Source organism: Rhinichthys klamathensis, unplaced genomic scaffold (genome assembly GCF_029890125.1).
Source record: "Rhinichthys klamathensis goyatoka isolate OS25496 unplaced genomic scaffold, OSU_Roscu_1.1 h1tg001063l_1, whole genome shotgun sequence".
Taxonomy (NCBI): domain Eukaryota; kingdom Metazoa; phylum Chordata; class Actinopteri; order Cypriniformes; family Leuciscidae; genus Rhinichthys; species Rhinichthys klamathensis.
Window position 1 is genome coordinate 252,501 of NW_026607326.1, and position 15,420 is coordinate 267,920.

Below are 15,420 nucleotides of genomic sequence, written 5' to 3' on the forward strand. Positions count from 1 at the left end.
ACAGATCGTCGTTCCCCGCCTCCTCAGACTCGACGCTCACGCGGGCCGCCAGTTTGAGACGCGCGACAGGAACGAGCGCAGTGGACAATGAAAATAGGCAGATTGTCACGTGTAGCATCATCACAACAACACAAACAGTCCAGCCTGGAAACACACATTTCACAGTAAAATAACCGGCCGTGGAAGTGTTGTTCAGAGAAACGAGAATATGCAAACATATTATGGTATTTTTATGCTTTAGTAGAGTGAAAAACTTACATACAGCACCTTTAATTTAGATTTTTTTTTAATTCATAAAACAAGACTTACTTCATCTTGTTTTAAGAATTTTTCAATATTTTAATGGAAAACAACATTAAAATTATTGCATTATTAATGCAAAAACGTTGATTTTAAAATCAGAAGTTTTTAAAAGAAGTCTCTTTATGCTTAACTCTATATTTATTTGATAAAAAAATACAGTAAATCCAGTAATATTGTGAAATATCATTACAAATCATCATATTAGAGTGATTTCTGAAGGATCATGTGACACTGAAGACTGGAGTAATGATGCTGAACATTCAGCTTTGATCACAGGAATAAATTACACTTTACTGTACGTATATTCACATAGAAAACAGCTGATTTACATTATAATAATATTTCACTATTTTTACTGTATTTTTGATCAGATAAATGCAGCTTTGGTGAGCAGAAGAGACTTCTAGTGTAGTTTATCTAATGAGAATTACAAGCAAAAACATCATCTAGACTGCGAGCCTCATTGAAATACATGGACATGTCCTGATTCAACTAATCGGATGTAACTACTCTCATATTTGCCTCTTATGGACATTATGAATTTGAAAATGGAGCTGCGTCAGTAATCTCCCATTCACTGAATAAATCATTAATACAATCACAATCCTCTCAGAAAACAAGCCCTGTACGATGAACAGAACTAGAGAAAGAGTTCATCTAAACCAAGGAAAAACATCTCCTCTTGTGTTGAACAGAAGAATGAAAGACTGATGACAGATCTGACACGTTTTACACATGAAGATATTTTGCGCTTCATTACAGAACGCAGAACTCGCCTCCTACAACTACTAAACAGCGCAATGACTTCAATTATGCAATTAATGATGACAATAATAGACTGAGATTAAAGACAAGATTATGAACTAACTTTGCATCAGTGTCTTCAAGAGCAAAAGAAGCCTTTTACACAGTCGTGATGATGTTCCAGGCTCTCCTAGAACAGGTTTTCCTGCTTGAATGTTGATTATTCTCCTCATATTCTCCATTGTTGCGGCTCCTCTCTTCCCAGTCTGTCAGTAACGCTCTGTTCACTTCCTGTCTCTATGAAGCCCCTCCTTCTAATAGCACACTGTGCTCTGATTGGTCGGCTGGAGCCGTGTGCTCTGATTGGTCGAGCGCTTCGAGTGTGTTTGGGAAATGCCCCGCCCCTTCCCATAACCGCCAGTTTAACACACTACTGACTAACTCAACCAGGCCCCGCCCCTTTATTCTGCGCATGAATTATTATAATGAGGAATATAGTGACGTGTTCCCGGGAGAAACTCAAGACATATCGTACATCCCTATTAAATAGAGAAAATTACATTCAATAATTTAACAATATTTTTCATACAAGAACATAAAAAATATAGAAATGATATAAGCTCTTTCAGTTTGCTATGTGATAGAATATCTAACATTTTCAAGTCTTTTTAAAATACGTCCATTAATGAAACTTCTAAATGATCATTTGAAGGTTTAGTCCAGAACAAATGATCTAATAAAAGAGGCTGACAAAAAAAAATCGAATTAAATATCTCTATTCGGGTCAGAAACACGGAGATCTCTGAATATAGAGCAGAGACGAAACACAAACACACTGCAGACGAAAAGAGGTCAGACGAGATTCCTGGAACGAAAGACAGAACGAACTCTCGCTAATGCACCGTCCTGATGATGTCATCAGCGCGCTATATTTATGTAAATATATAATCAGAGCATGAACACCAGACATGTAGATCACCGTCCTTTCCAAACCATTTACATCAGTGACGTGTGACCCAGAAACACCATCGGCAGGGAAACACAATGCTAAATCTAAATAATAAAATATGCAACTACAACATAATCAGAAATTCAGAAGTTCAACTTTTAAAAATCAGAAAATTCTATATAAACAGTTTTTGTTTTTTTACTTTTGTACAGAAGAAATTTGGGCCACTTCATACAGGTAAATAAGTATATATTATATATAATAATATTTGTAGACGAGCTAATGTAGTAAAGTAAGCACTTTCAGTTGTTTAGTTCCCAACACCGACTGACAGATACTCACATAAACAGCACAATATCTATAACCTTTATTTCCACAAAACTATCATAACAGAAAAGCTTGTGTATAACGGCAGGAGGACTGAACAACATATCATATATAAATATCAATTACTATATCAGCGTTGTTTTGGTTTTTCCCCATTCTGTCACTGATGGAGTTTTGGTTCCACTGTCACCTTTGGCTTGCTCAGCTGAGGACATGTGATATTCAGCATTATTATTATTATTGATCTCCTGCACTGACACTATTATATGAGAACTGAGCTGAGCTGGACGATGACATCACAGGTTTCTCCAGAGCGGATAGACTTCTGTAGAGCTGCTGTGAAACTCTATATTGTAAAAAGCACTGTATAAATAAAGCTGACTCGACTTGACCAAGATAGACAGATAACATCATTATATATTTTATTTTTTATTGCGCGACAGAAACAAGCTTATACTTTTCTTTGAACGCAATGACAATCGGACATCTTTAAGTGTTTATACACGTTTGAGGCCAGTATGTGTGTGTGTGTGTGTGTGTGTGTGTGTGTGTGACGAGTAAAGACAGAGAGCCTGTCCTGACACTCTAAAAGTTTCACTTTCTGGACGGCAAAACAAACCAGAGCTGCACACACAACTTACTTACAAAACCAGCTAAAACACGACATCAGACGAGGCTCCAGACCTCACACACACACACACACACCTCCAGCTGGACGAGCAGTTCCTGAACTAAAGCTCTGACCAGCGTAACAAACACACAGCTAATCTGACGAACAACACGAGCCACGAGCGACCCTTATAAAATGGATAGTTCCGGTCCTTGATTCTGATTGGTTGAGCCGCGTTAGAAGCCGTTGTAAATGACTCCACACACACACCTGTGAGCGCATTACATTAGTGTCACACACACACATACAAAAAAAATTGAATTATGTACCAGCAGCTCTCATACAAAAATATAGAATTATGTACCAGCAGCTTTCATACAAAAATATAGAATTATGTACCAGCAGCTCTCATTCAAAAATATAGAATTATGTACCAGCAGCTCTCATTCAAAAATATAGAATTATGTACCAGCAGCTCTCATTCAAAAATATAGAATTATGTACCAGCAGCTCTCATACAAAAATATAGAATTATGTACCAGCAGCTCTCATTCAAAAATATAGAATTATGTACCAGCAGCTCTCATTCAAAAATATAGAATTATGTACCAGCAGCTCTCATTCAAAAATATAGAATTATGTACCAGCAGCTCTCATTCAAAAATATAGAATTATGTACCAGCAGCTCTCATTAAAAAATATAGAATTATGTACCAGCAGCTCTCCTTCAAAAATATAGAATTATGTACCAGCAGCTCTCATACAAAAATATAGAATTATGTACCAGCAGCTCTCATTCAAAAATATAGAATTATGTACCAGCAGCTTTTATACAAAAATATAGAATTATGTACCAGCAGCTCTCATACAAAAAAATAGAATTATGCACCAGCAGCTTTCATACAAAAATATAGAATTATGTACCAGCAGCTCTCATTCAAAAATATAGAATTATGTACCAGCAGCTCTCCTTCAAAAATATAGAATTATGTACCAGCAGCTCTCATTCAAAAATATAGAATTATGTACCAGCAGCTCTCATACAAAAATATAGAATTATGTACCAGCAGCTCTCATTCAAAAATATAGAATTATGTACCAGCAGCTCTCATACAAAAATATAGAATTATGTACCAGCAGCTCTCATTAAAAAATATAGAATTATGTACCAGCAGCTCTCATTCAAAAATATAGAATTATGTACCAGCAGCTCTCATACAAAAATATAGAATTATGTACCAGCAGCTCTCATTAAAAAATATAGAATTATGTACCAGCAGCTCTCATTCAAAAATATAGAATTATGTACCAGCAACTCTCATTCAAAAATATAGAATTATGTACCAGCAGCTCTCATTCAAAAATATAGAATTATGTACCAGCAGCTCTCATTCAAAAATATAGAATTATGTACCAGCAGCTCTCATACAAAAATATAGAATTATGTACCAGCAGCTTTCATACAAAAATATAGAATTACTGTATGTACCAGCAGCTCTCATACAAAAATATAGAATTATGTACCAGCAGCTCTCATACAAAAATATAGAATTATGTACCAGCAGCTCTCATACAAAAATATAGAATTATGTACCAGCAGCTCTCATTCAAAAATATAGAATTATGTACCAGCAGCTCTCCTTCAAAAATATAGAATTATGTACCAGCAGCTCTCATACAAAAATATAGAATTATGTACCAGCAGCTTTTATACAAAAATATAGAATTATGTACCAGCAGCTTTTATACAAAAATATAGAATTATAATAATAATAATAATAATAACTTCATTTTGTATAGCGCTTTTAAAGTTAATTCTCAGAGCGCTTTACATAAGCGGAAATAAGAAAACACATAAAAAAAAAATACATGGTCGCAAAATACAAAGTATTTCACACAAAATTACAAACCTAAAAACAAATTTAAAAATAAATATCAAGACATAGAGAAACCCATAAGATCCATCTCATTAACAACCACCAATATCACCTTTATCCAAATGCTTCCGTAAAATAATAAGTTTTAAGGGATGATTTAAACCTTTTCAAAGATGGTGCAAATCTTATTTCGGAAGGCAAGGAGTTCCATAACTTTGGGGCAACTGAAGAGAACGCCCTATCACCCATTGTTTTTCGGTTCGTTACCGGAACGACTAAGAGACCAGCATCGGCGGAGCGATGATTACGTGTCGGAATGTAAGGCATTAAAAGCTCGGCGAGATATTGCGGAGCGAGTCCATTTAATGCCTTGTACGTCAACATAAGAATTTTAAAATCAACACGAAATTTAACAGGTAACCAATGCAAGGTCTCTAAAATAGGTGTTATATGATCCCTTTGTCTTGTTCTAGTCAGAATACGTGCGGCAGAATTATGTACCAGTAGCTCTCATACAAAAATATAGAATTATGTACCAGCAGCTCTCATTTAAAAATATAGAATTATGTACCAGCAGCTCTCATTCAAAAATATAGAATTATGTACCAGCAGCTCTCATTCAAAAATATAGAATTATGTACCAGCAGCTCTCCTTCAAAAATATAGAATTATGTACCAGCAGCTCTCATACAAAAATATAGAATTATGTACCAGCAGCTCTCATTCAAAAATATAGAATTATGTACCAGCAGCTCTCATACAAAAATATAGAATTATGTTACCAGCAGCTCTCATTCAAAAATATAGAATTATGTACCAGCAGCGTTCAGACAAAAATATAGAATTATGTACCAGCAGCTCTCATACAAAAAATATAGAATTATGTACCAGCAGCTCTCATACAAAAATATAGAATTATGTACCAGCAGCTCTCATTCAAAAATATAGAATTATGTACCAGCAGCTTTTATACAAAAATATAGAATTATGTACCAGCAGCTCTCATACAAAAATATAGAATTATGCACCAGCAGCTTTCATACAAAAATATAGAATTATGTACCAGCAGCTCTCATTCAAAAATATAGAATTATGTACCAGCAGCTCTCATTCAAAAATATAGAATTATGTACCAGCAGCTTTTATACAAAAATATAGAATTATGTACCAGCAGCTTTTATACAAAAATATAGAATTATGTACCAGCAGCTTTTATACAAAAATATAGAATTATGTACCAGCAGCTCTCATTTAAAAATATAGAATTATGTACCAGCAGCTCTCATTCAAAAATATAGAATTATATACCAGCAGCTCTCATTCAAAAATATAGAATTATGTACCAGCAGCGTTCAGACAAAAATATAGAATTATGTACCAGCAGCTCTCCTTCAAAAATATAGAATTATGTACCAGCAGCGTTCAGACAAAAATATAGAATTATGTACCAGCAGCTCTCCTTCAAAAATATAGAATTATGTACCAGCAGCTCTCATTCAAAAATATAGAATGATGTACCAGCAGCGTTCAGACAAAAATATAGAATTATGTACCAGCAGCGTTCAGACAAAAATATAGAATTATGTACCAGCAGCTCTCCTTCAAAAATATAGAATTATGTACCAGCAGCTCTCATTCAAAAATATAGAATTATGTACCAGCAGCGTTCAGACAAAAATATAGAATTATGTACCAGCAGCTTTTATACAAAAATATAGAATTATGTACCAGCAGCTCTCATACAAAAATATAGAATTATGTACCAGCAGCTCTCATACAAAAATATAGAATTATGTACCAGCAGCTCTCATTCAAAAATATAGAATTATGTACCAGCAGCTCTCATTCAAAAATATAGAATTATGTACCAGCAGCTCTCATTCAAAAATATAGAATTATGTACCAGCAGCGTTCAGACAAAAATATAGAATTATGTACCAGCAGCTCTCATACAAAAATATAGAATTATGTACCAGCAGCGTTCAGACAAAAATATAGAATTATGTACCAGCAGCTCTCATACAAAAATATAGAATTATGTACCAGCAGCTCTCATTCAAAAATATAGAATTATGTACCAGCAGCTCTCATTAAAAAATATAGAATTATGCACCAGCAGCTCTCATTCAAAAATATAGAATTATGTACCAGCAGCTCTCATTCAAAAATATAGAATTATGTACCAGCAGCTCTCCTTCAAAAACATAGAATTATGCACCAGCAGCTCTCATACAAAAATATAGAATTATGTACCAGCAGCTCTCATTCAAAAATATAGAATTATGTACCAGCAGCTTTTATACAAAAATATAGAATTATGTACCAGCAGCTCTCATACAAAAATATAGAATTATGCACCAGCAGCTTTCATACAAAAATATAGAATTATGTACCAGCAGCTCTCATTCAAAAATATAGAATTATGTACCAGCAGCTTTTATACAAAAATATAGAATTATGTACCAGCAGCTTTTATACAAAAATATAGAATTATAATAATAATAATAATAATAACTTTATTTTGTATAGCGCTTTTAAAGTTAATTCTCAGAGCGCTTTACATAAGCGTAAATAAGAAAACACATAAAAAAAATACATGGTCGCAAAATACAAAGTATTTCGCACAAAATTACAAACCTAAAAACAAATTTAAAAATAAATATCAAGACATAGAGAAACCCATAAGATACATCTCATTAACAACCACCAATATCACCTTTATCCAAATGCTTCCGTAAAATAATAATTTTTAAGGGATGATTTAAACCTTTTCAAAGATGGTGCAAATCTTATTTCGGAAGGCAAGGAGTTCCATAACTTTGGGGCAACTGAAGAGAACGCCCTATCACCCATTGTTTTTCGGTTCGTTACCGGAACGACTAAGAGACCAGCATCGGCGGAGCGATGATTACGTGTCGGAATGTAAGGCATTAAAAGCTCGGCGAGATATTGCGGAGCGAGTCCATTTAATGCCTTGTACGTCAACATAAGAATTTTAAAATCAACACGAAATTTAACAGGTAACCAATGCAAGGTCTCTAAAATAGGTGTTATATGATCCCTTTGTCTTGTTCTAGTCAGAATACGTGCGGCAGAATTATGTACCAGTAGCTCTCATACAAAAATATAGAATTATGTACCAGCAGCTCTCATTCAAAAATATAGAATTATGTACCAGCAGCTCTCATTCAAAAATATAGAATTATGTACCAGCAGCTCTCATTCAAAAATATAGAATTATGTACCAGCAGCTCTCATTCAAAAATATAGAATTATGTACCAGCAGCTCTCCTTCAAAAATATAGAATTATGTACCAGCAGCTCTCATACAAAAATATAGAATTATGTACCAGCAGCTCTCCTTCAAAAATATAGAATTATGTACCAGCAGCTCTCATACAAAAATATAGAATTATGTACCAGCAGCTCTCCTTCAAAAATATAGAATTATGTACCAGCAGCTCTCATACAAAAATATAGAATTATGTACCAGCAGCTCTCCTTCAAAAATATAGAATTATGTACCAGCAGCTCTCATACAAAAATATAGAATTATGTACCAGCAGCTCTCATTCAAAAATATAGAATTATGTACCAGCAGCTTTTATACAAAAATATAGAATTATGTACCAGCAGCTCTCATACAAAAATATAGAATTATGCACCAGCAGCTTTCATTCAAAAATATAGAATTATGTACCAGCAGCTCTCATACAAAAATATAGAATTATATACCAGCAGCTCTCATTCAAAAATATAGAATTATGTACCAGCAGCGTTCAGACAAAAATATAGAATTATGTACCAGCAGCTCTCCTTCAAAAATATAGAATTATGTACCAGCAGCGTTCAGACAAAAATATAGAATTATGTACCAGCAGCTCTCATACAAAAATATAGAATTATGTACCAGCAGCTTTTATACAAAAATATAGAATTATGTACCAGCAGCTCTCATACAAAAATATAGAATTATATACCAGCAGCTCTCATTCAAAAATATAGAATTATGTACCAGCAGCGTTCAGACAAAAATATAGAATTATGTACCAGCAGCTCTCCTTCAAAAATATAGAATTATGTACCAGCAGCGTTCAGACAAAAATATAGAATTATGTACCAGCAGCTCTCCTTCAAAAATATAGAATTATGTACCAGCAGCTCTCATTCAAAAATATAGAATGATGTACCAGCAGCGTTCAGACAAAAATATAGAATTATGTACCAGCAGCGTTCAGACAAAAATATAGAATTATGTACCAGCAGCTCTCCTTCAAAAATATAGAATTATGTACCAGCAGCTCTCATTCAAAAATATAGAATTATGTACCAGCAGCGTTCAGACAAAAATATAGAATTATGTACCAGCAGCTTTTATACAAAAATATAGAATTATGTACCAGCAGCTCTCATACAAAAATATAGAATTATGTACCAGCAGCTCTCATACAAAAATATAGAATTATGTACCAGCAGCTCTCATTCAAAAATATAGAATTATGTACCAGCAGCTCTCATTCAAAAATATAGAATTATGTACCAGCAGCTCTCATTCAAAAATATAGAATTATGTACCAGCAGCGTTCAGACAAAAATATAGAATTATGTACCAGCAGCTCTCATACAAAAATATAGAATTATGTACCAGCAGCGTTCAGACAAAAATATAGAATTATGTACCAGCAGCTCTCATACAAAAATATAGAATTATGTACCAGCAGCTCTCATTCAAAAATATAGAATTATGTACCAGCAGCTCTCATTAAAAAATATAGAATTATGCACCAGCAGCTCTCATTCAAAAATATAGAATTATGTACCAGCAGCTCTCATTCAAAAATATAGAATTATGTACCAGCAGCTCTCCTTCAAAAACATAGAATTATGCACCAGCAGCTCTCATACAAAAATATAGAATTATGTACCAGCAGCTCTCATTCAAAAATATAGAATTATGTACCAGCAGCTTTTATACAAAAATATAGAATTATGTACCAGCAGCTCTCATACAAAAATATAGAATTATGCACCAGCAGCTTTCATACAAAAATATAGAATTATGTACCAGCAGCTCTCATTCAAAAATATAGAATTATGTACCAGCAGCTTTTATACAAAAATATAGAATTATGTACCAGCAGCTTTTATACAAAAATATAGAATTATAATAATAATAATAATAATAACTTTATTTTGTATAGCGCTTTTAAAGTTAATTCTCAGAGCGCTTTACATAAGCGTAAATAAGAAAACACATAAAAAAAATACATGGTCGCAAAATACAAAGTATTTCGCACAAAATTACAAACCTAAAAACAAATTTAAAAATAAATATCAAGACATAGAGAAACCCATAAGATACATCTCATTAACAACCACCAATATCACCTTTATCCAAATGCTTCCGTAAAATAATAATTTTTAAGGGATGATTTAAACCTTTTCAAAGATGGTGCAAATCTTATTTCGGAAGGCAAGGAGTTCCATAACTTTGGGGCAACTGAAGAGAACGCCCTATCACCCATTGTTTTTCGGTTCGTTACCGGAACGACTAAGAGACCAGCATCGGCGGAGCGATGATTACGTGTCGGAATGTAAGGCATTAAAAGCTCGGCGAGATATTGCGGAGCGAGTCCATTTAATGCCTTGTACGTCAACATAAGAATTTTAAAATCAACACGAAATTTAACAGGTAACCAATGCAAGGTCTCTAAAATAGGTGTTATATGATCCCTTTGTCTTGTTCTAGTCAGAATACGTGCGGCAGAATTATGTACCAGTAGCTCTCATACAAAAATATAGAATTATGTACCAGCAGCTCTCATTCAAAAATATAGAATTATGTACCAGCAGCTCTCATTCAAAAATATAGAATTATGTACCAGCAGCTCTCATTCAAAAATATAGAATTATGTACCAGCAGCTCTCATTCAAAAATATAGAATTATGTACCAGCAGCTCTCCTTCAAAAATATAGAATTATGTACCAGCAGCTCTCATACAAAAATATAGAATTATGTACCAGCAGCTCTCCTTCAAAAATATAGAATTATGTACCAGCAGCTCTCATACAAAAATATAGAATTATGTACCAGCAGCTCTCCTTCAAAAATATAGAATTATGTACCAGCAGCTCTCATACAAAAATATAGAATTATGTACCAGCAGCTCTCCTTCAAAAATATAGAATTATGTACCAGCAGCTCTCATACAAAAATATAGAATTATGTACCAGCAGCTCTCATTCAAAAATATAGAATTATGTACCAGCAGCTTTTATACAAAAATATAGAATTATGTACCAGCAGCTCTCATACAAAAATATAGAATTATGCACCAGCAGCTTTCATACAAAAATATAGAATTATGTACCAGCAGCTCTCATTCAAAAATATAGAATTATGTACCAGCAGCTCTCATTCAAAAATATAGAATTATGTACCAGCAGCTTTTATACAAAAATATAGAATTATGTACCAGCAGCTTTTATACAAAAATATAGAATTATGTACCAGCAGCTTTTATACAAAAATATAGAATTATGTACCAGCAGCTTTCATAAAAAAATATAGAATTATGTACCAGCAGCTCTCATACAAAAATATAGAATTATGCACCAGCAGCTCTCATTCAAAAATATAGAATTATGTACCAGCAGCTTTTATACAAAAATATAGAATTATGTACCAGCAGCTTTTATACAAAAATATAGAATTATGTACCAGCAGCTCTCATACAAAAATATAAAATTATGCACCAGCAGCTTTCATACAAAAATATAGAATTATGTACCAGCAGTTCTCATTCAAAAATATTGAATTATGTACCAGCAGCTCTCATACAAAAATATAGAATTATGTACCAGCAGCTTTTATACAAAAATATAGAATTATGTACCAGCAGCTCTCATTCAAAAATATAGAATTATGTACCAGCAGCTCTCATTCAAAAATATAGAATTATGTACCAGCAGCTCTCATTCAAAAATATAGAATTATGTACCAGCAGCTCTCATTCAAAAATATAGAATTATGTACCAGCAGCTCTCATTCAAAAATATAGAATTATGTACCAGCAGCTCTCATTCAAAAATATAGAATTATGTACCAGCAGCTCTCATTAAAAAATATAGAATTATGTACCAGCAGCTCTCATTCAAAAATATAGAATTATGTACTAGCAGCTCTCATTCAAAAATATAGAATTATGTACCAGCAGCTTTTATACAAAAATATAGAATTATGTACCAGCAGCTTTTATACAAAAATATAGAATTATGTACCAGCAGCTCTCATACAAAAATATAGAATTATGTACCAGCAGCTCTCATTCAAAAATATAGAATTATGTACCAGCAGCTCTCATTCAAAAATATAGAATTATGTACCAGCAGCTCTCATTAAAAAATATAGAATTATGTACCAGCAGCTCTCATTCAAAAATATAGAATTATGTACCAGCAGCTCTCATTCAAAAATATAGAATTATGTACCAGTAGCTCTCATACAAAAATATAGAATTATGTACCAGCAGCTCTCATTCAAAAATATAGAATTATGTACCAGCAGCTCTCATTCAAAAATATAGAATTATGTACCAGCAGCTCTCATTAAAAAATATAGAATTATGTACCAGTAGCTCTCATACAAAAATATAGAATTATGTACCAGTAGCTCTCATTCAAAAATATAGAATTATGTACCAGTAGCTCTCATACAAAAATATAGAATTATGTACAAGTAGCTCTCATACAAAAATATAGAATTATGTACCAGTAGCTCTCATTCAAAAATATAGAATTATGTACCAGTAGCTCTCATACAAAAATATAGAATTATGTACAAGTAGCTCTCATTCAAAAATATAGAATTATGTACCAGTAGCTCTCATACAAAAATATAGAATTATGTACCAGCAGCTCTCATTCAAAAATATAGAATTATGTACCAGCAGCTCTCATTCAAAAATATAGAATTATGTACCAGCAGCTCTCATTCAAAAATATAGAATTATGTACCAGCAGCTCTCATACAAAAATATAGAATTATGTACCAGCAGCGTTCAGACAAAAATATAGAATTATGTACCAGGGGCCGGTTGCACCAGCTGTGCGTAAGTTACAACTTAGCCTAGTTTTGACGTAAATGGGCACTAAGTTACAACTTACGCACTACTAAATATTTTTCCGTTGCACCATTAAACTTAGTTTAAACGTAACTCTACGTTCCAACTAAATATTTACGGCAGCTCCGATCAGGAGTAACGGTTGGAATAAAATATCAGACAGACTGAACTGCATCAATAAGCTCTTCTTTTACCTGACAGACTTCAATTCTTTAGACATATATGATAATACTGACATTTACACTCGCATACATTTTAAGAGAGAGAACATTATGTGAAAAGATTACTTTGTTAGCAGCTCTTTAACACGAACCCGTCCTAAACATAGACTGTAAAAAATAGGTAAACAGCGCCGCTGTGTGCATCGGTCCATGTTGTGCATGTCAAATATCAGTCATAATCAATAAACGTAATTTCTTGTTTTTTTGTATGAATATTTATTTATTGATCCTTATTAATTTCATTTCAAATACAGTTTCTGAATGTTATTTATATATAAAAACACTTATGTTATTTATGATCAAGTATCGTATTAAATGGAAACTTATTTTTACCGTTAGTAACGTGAGGCAAAAGAAGTTAGAATGAAGGATAAACTGAAATTCACGGCATTTCAACACAACTTCTGCTCACGTATTTGAAGGCTGCTATTGGTTCATCGAGGCTAAACGTCATATTATGCGACTACGCATTACTTTACGGAGAGTTTACGACCTACTAGCTAAGTTCTACCTTACGAACAAATGGTGCAACGGAATAAAGTACAGAGTTAGTTACAAACTAGCTAGTAGTTACTAAGCCTCTAGTGTGGACTTTACGTTACAATTTAAGAAAGAAGTTACGAACGGCTGGTGCAACCCAACCCAGCAGCGTTCAGACAAAAATATAGAATTATGTACCAGCAGCTCTCATACAAAAATATAGAATTATGTACCAGTAGCTCTCATTCAAAAATATAGAATTATGTACCAGCAGCTCTCATTAAAAAATATAGAATTATGTACCAGCAACTCTCATTCAAAAATATAGAATTATGTACCAGCAACTCTCATTCAAAAATATAGAATTATGTACCAGCAGCTCTCATACAAAAATATAGAATTATGTACCAGCAGCTCTCATTCAAAAATATAGAATTATGTACCAGCAGCTCTCATTAAAAAATATAGAATTATGTACCAGCAGCGTTCAGACAAAAATATAGAATTATGTACCAGCAGCTTTTATACAAAAATATAGAATTATGTACCAGCAGCTCTCATACAAAAATAGAAAAAAGGCCACAATGAAATTATGCCAATTTTCCATACGTTAGCTTTTACGAAGAGTGTGCTGTTCAGATTTCGTGCTCATCATGCGTCTCTGTTATGCGCACACACAGACTGGCCGGGTACTGCACGTCCGCTCCAGAGTTACGCCTTATGCGCTCCGTCAATATTACGTTATTAGAAAAAAATATATATATATAGATTTCTGACATTTGTGAATCGATTCAGAATCGTCCACGTCCGCATCGCGATGCATGAATCGGTCCCCCCCCCCCCATCATCTCATGCTGAAGACTGCTGACTGAGCGGGATCGGTCCTGTGTGCCGGTGTTCAGAGATGAGGGATCCGCTGGACTTACTTTCCTGTACACCAGCATGTTGGGAGACTCATCCGCCACTCCATTAGTGCTCTGAGTCTGAGCCGATCCCAGCTGAGCCATTCCTCAACCTGAGCCTGGTTGGGGGGGGAGAGAAGAGAGAGGGGGGGGGGGGGGGGGGAGAAGAGAGAGAGAGGGGGGGGGGGGGGTACTTATTTATTTATTTATGATTTAAGACCATTAACACCTGCAGCAATGTCTATATTCATGGCAAAATCAACAAATAATTGATTACTCTGAGAGATTGGATGGATGGCAGAGATAGATAGATAGATAGATGACAGAGATAGATAGATAGATAGATAGATAGATAGATAGATAGATAGATAGATAGATAGATAGATAGATAGATAGATAGATAGATAGATAGATAGATAGATAGATGACAGGCTAGATAGATAGATAGATAGATAGATAGATAGATAGATAGATAGATAGATAGATAGATAGATAGATAGATAGATAGATAGATAGATAGATAGATAACAGCACAACACTGACACACAACACTGACACACAACACTGACACACAACAGCACAACACTGACACACAACACTGACACACAAAAGCACAAGAAGCATAGATAGATAGATAGATAGATAGATAGATAGATAGATGACAGAGATAGATAGATAGATAGATAGATAGATAGATAGATAGATAGATAGATAGATAGATAGATAGATAGATAGATAGAGAACAGATAGATAGATAGATAGATAGATAGATAGATAGATAGAGAACAGCACAACACTGACACACAACAGCACAACACTGACACGCAACAACACAACACTGACACACAACAGCACAACACTGACACACAACAGCACAACACTG

The 15,420-nt window shown here is 33.9% G+C and overlaps 1 protein-coding gene across 1 annotated transcript in view; it reads right to left on the minus strand.

Moving 5' to 3' along the window:
- The window catches only part of rgs7b (regulator of G protein signaling 7b), a 73,882-nt gene extending 59,225 nt beyond the window's left edge, over positions 1–14,657 (minus strand). Inside the window, exon 1 of the mRNA XM_056244726.1 lies at positions 14,562–14,657. Within this exon, the coding sequence (XP_056100701.1) occupies positions 14,562–14,642 (81 nt within the window). The 5' untranslated portion in view covers positions 14,643–14,657. The remainder of the gene's footprint in view (positions 1–14,561) is intronic.
- Positions 14,658–15,420: the final 763 nt, after the last annotated feature.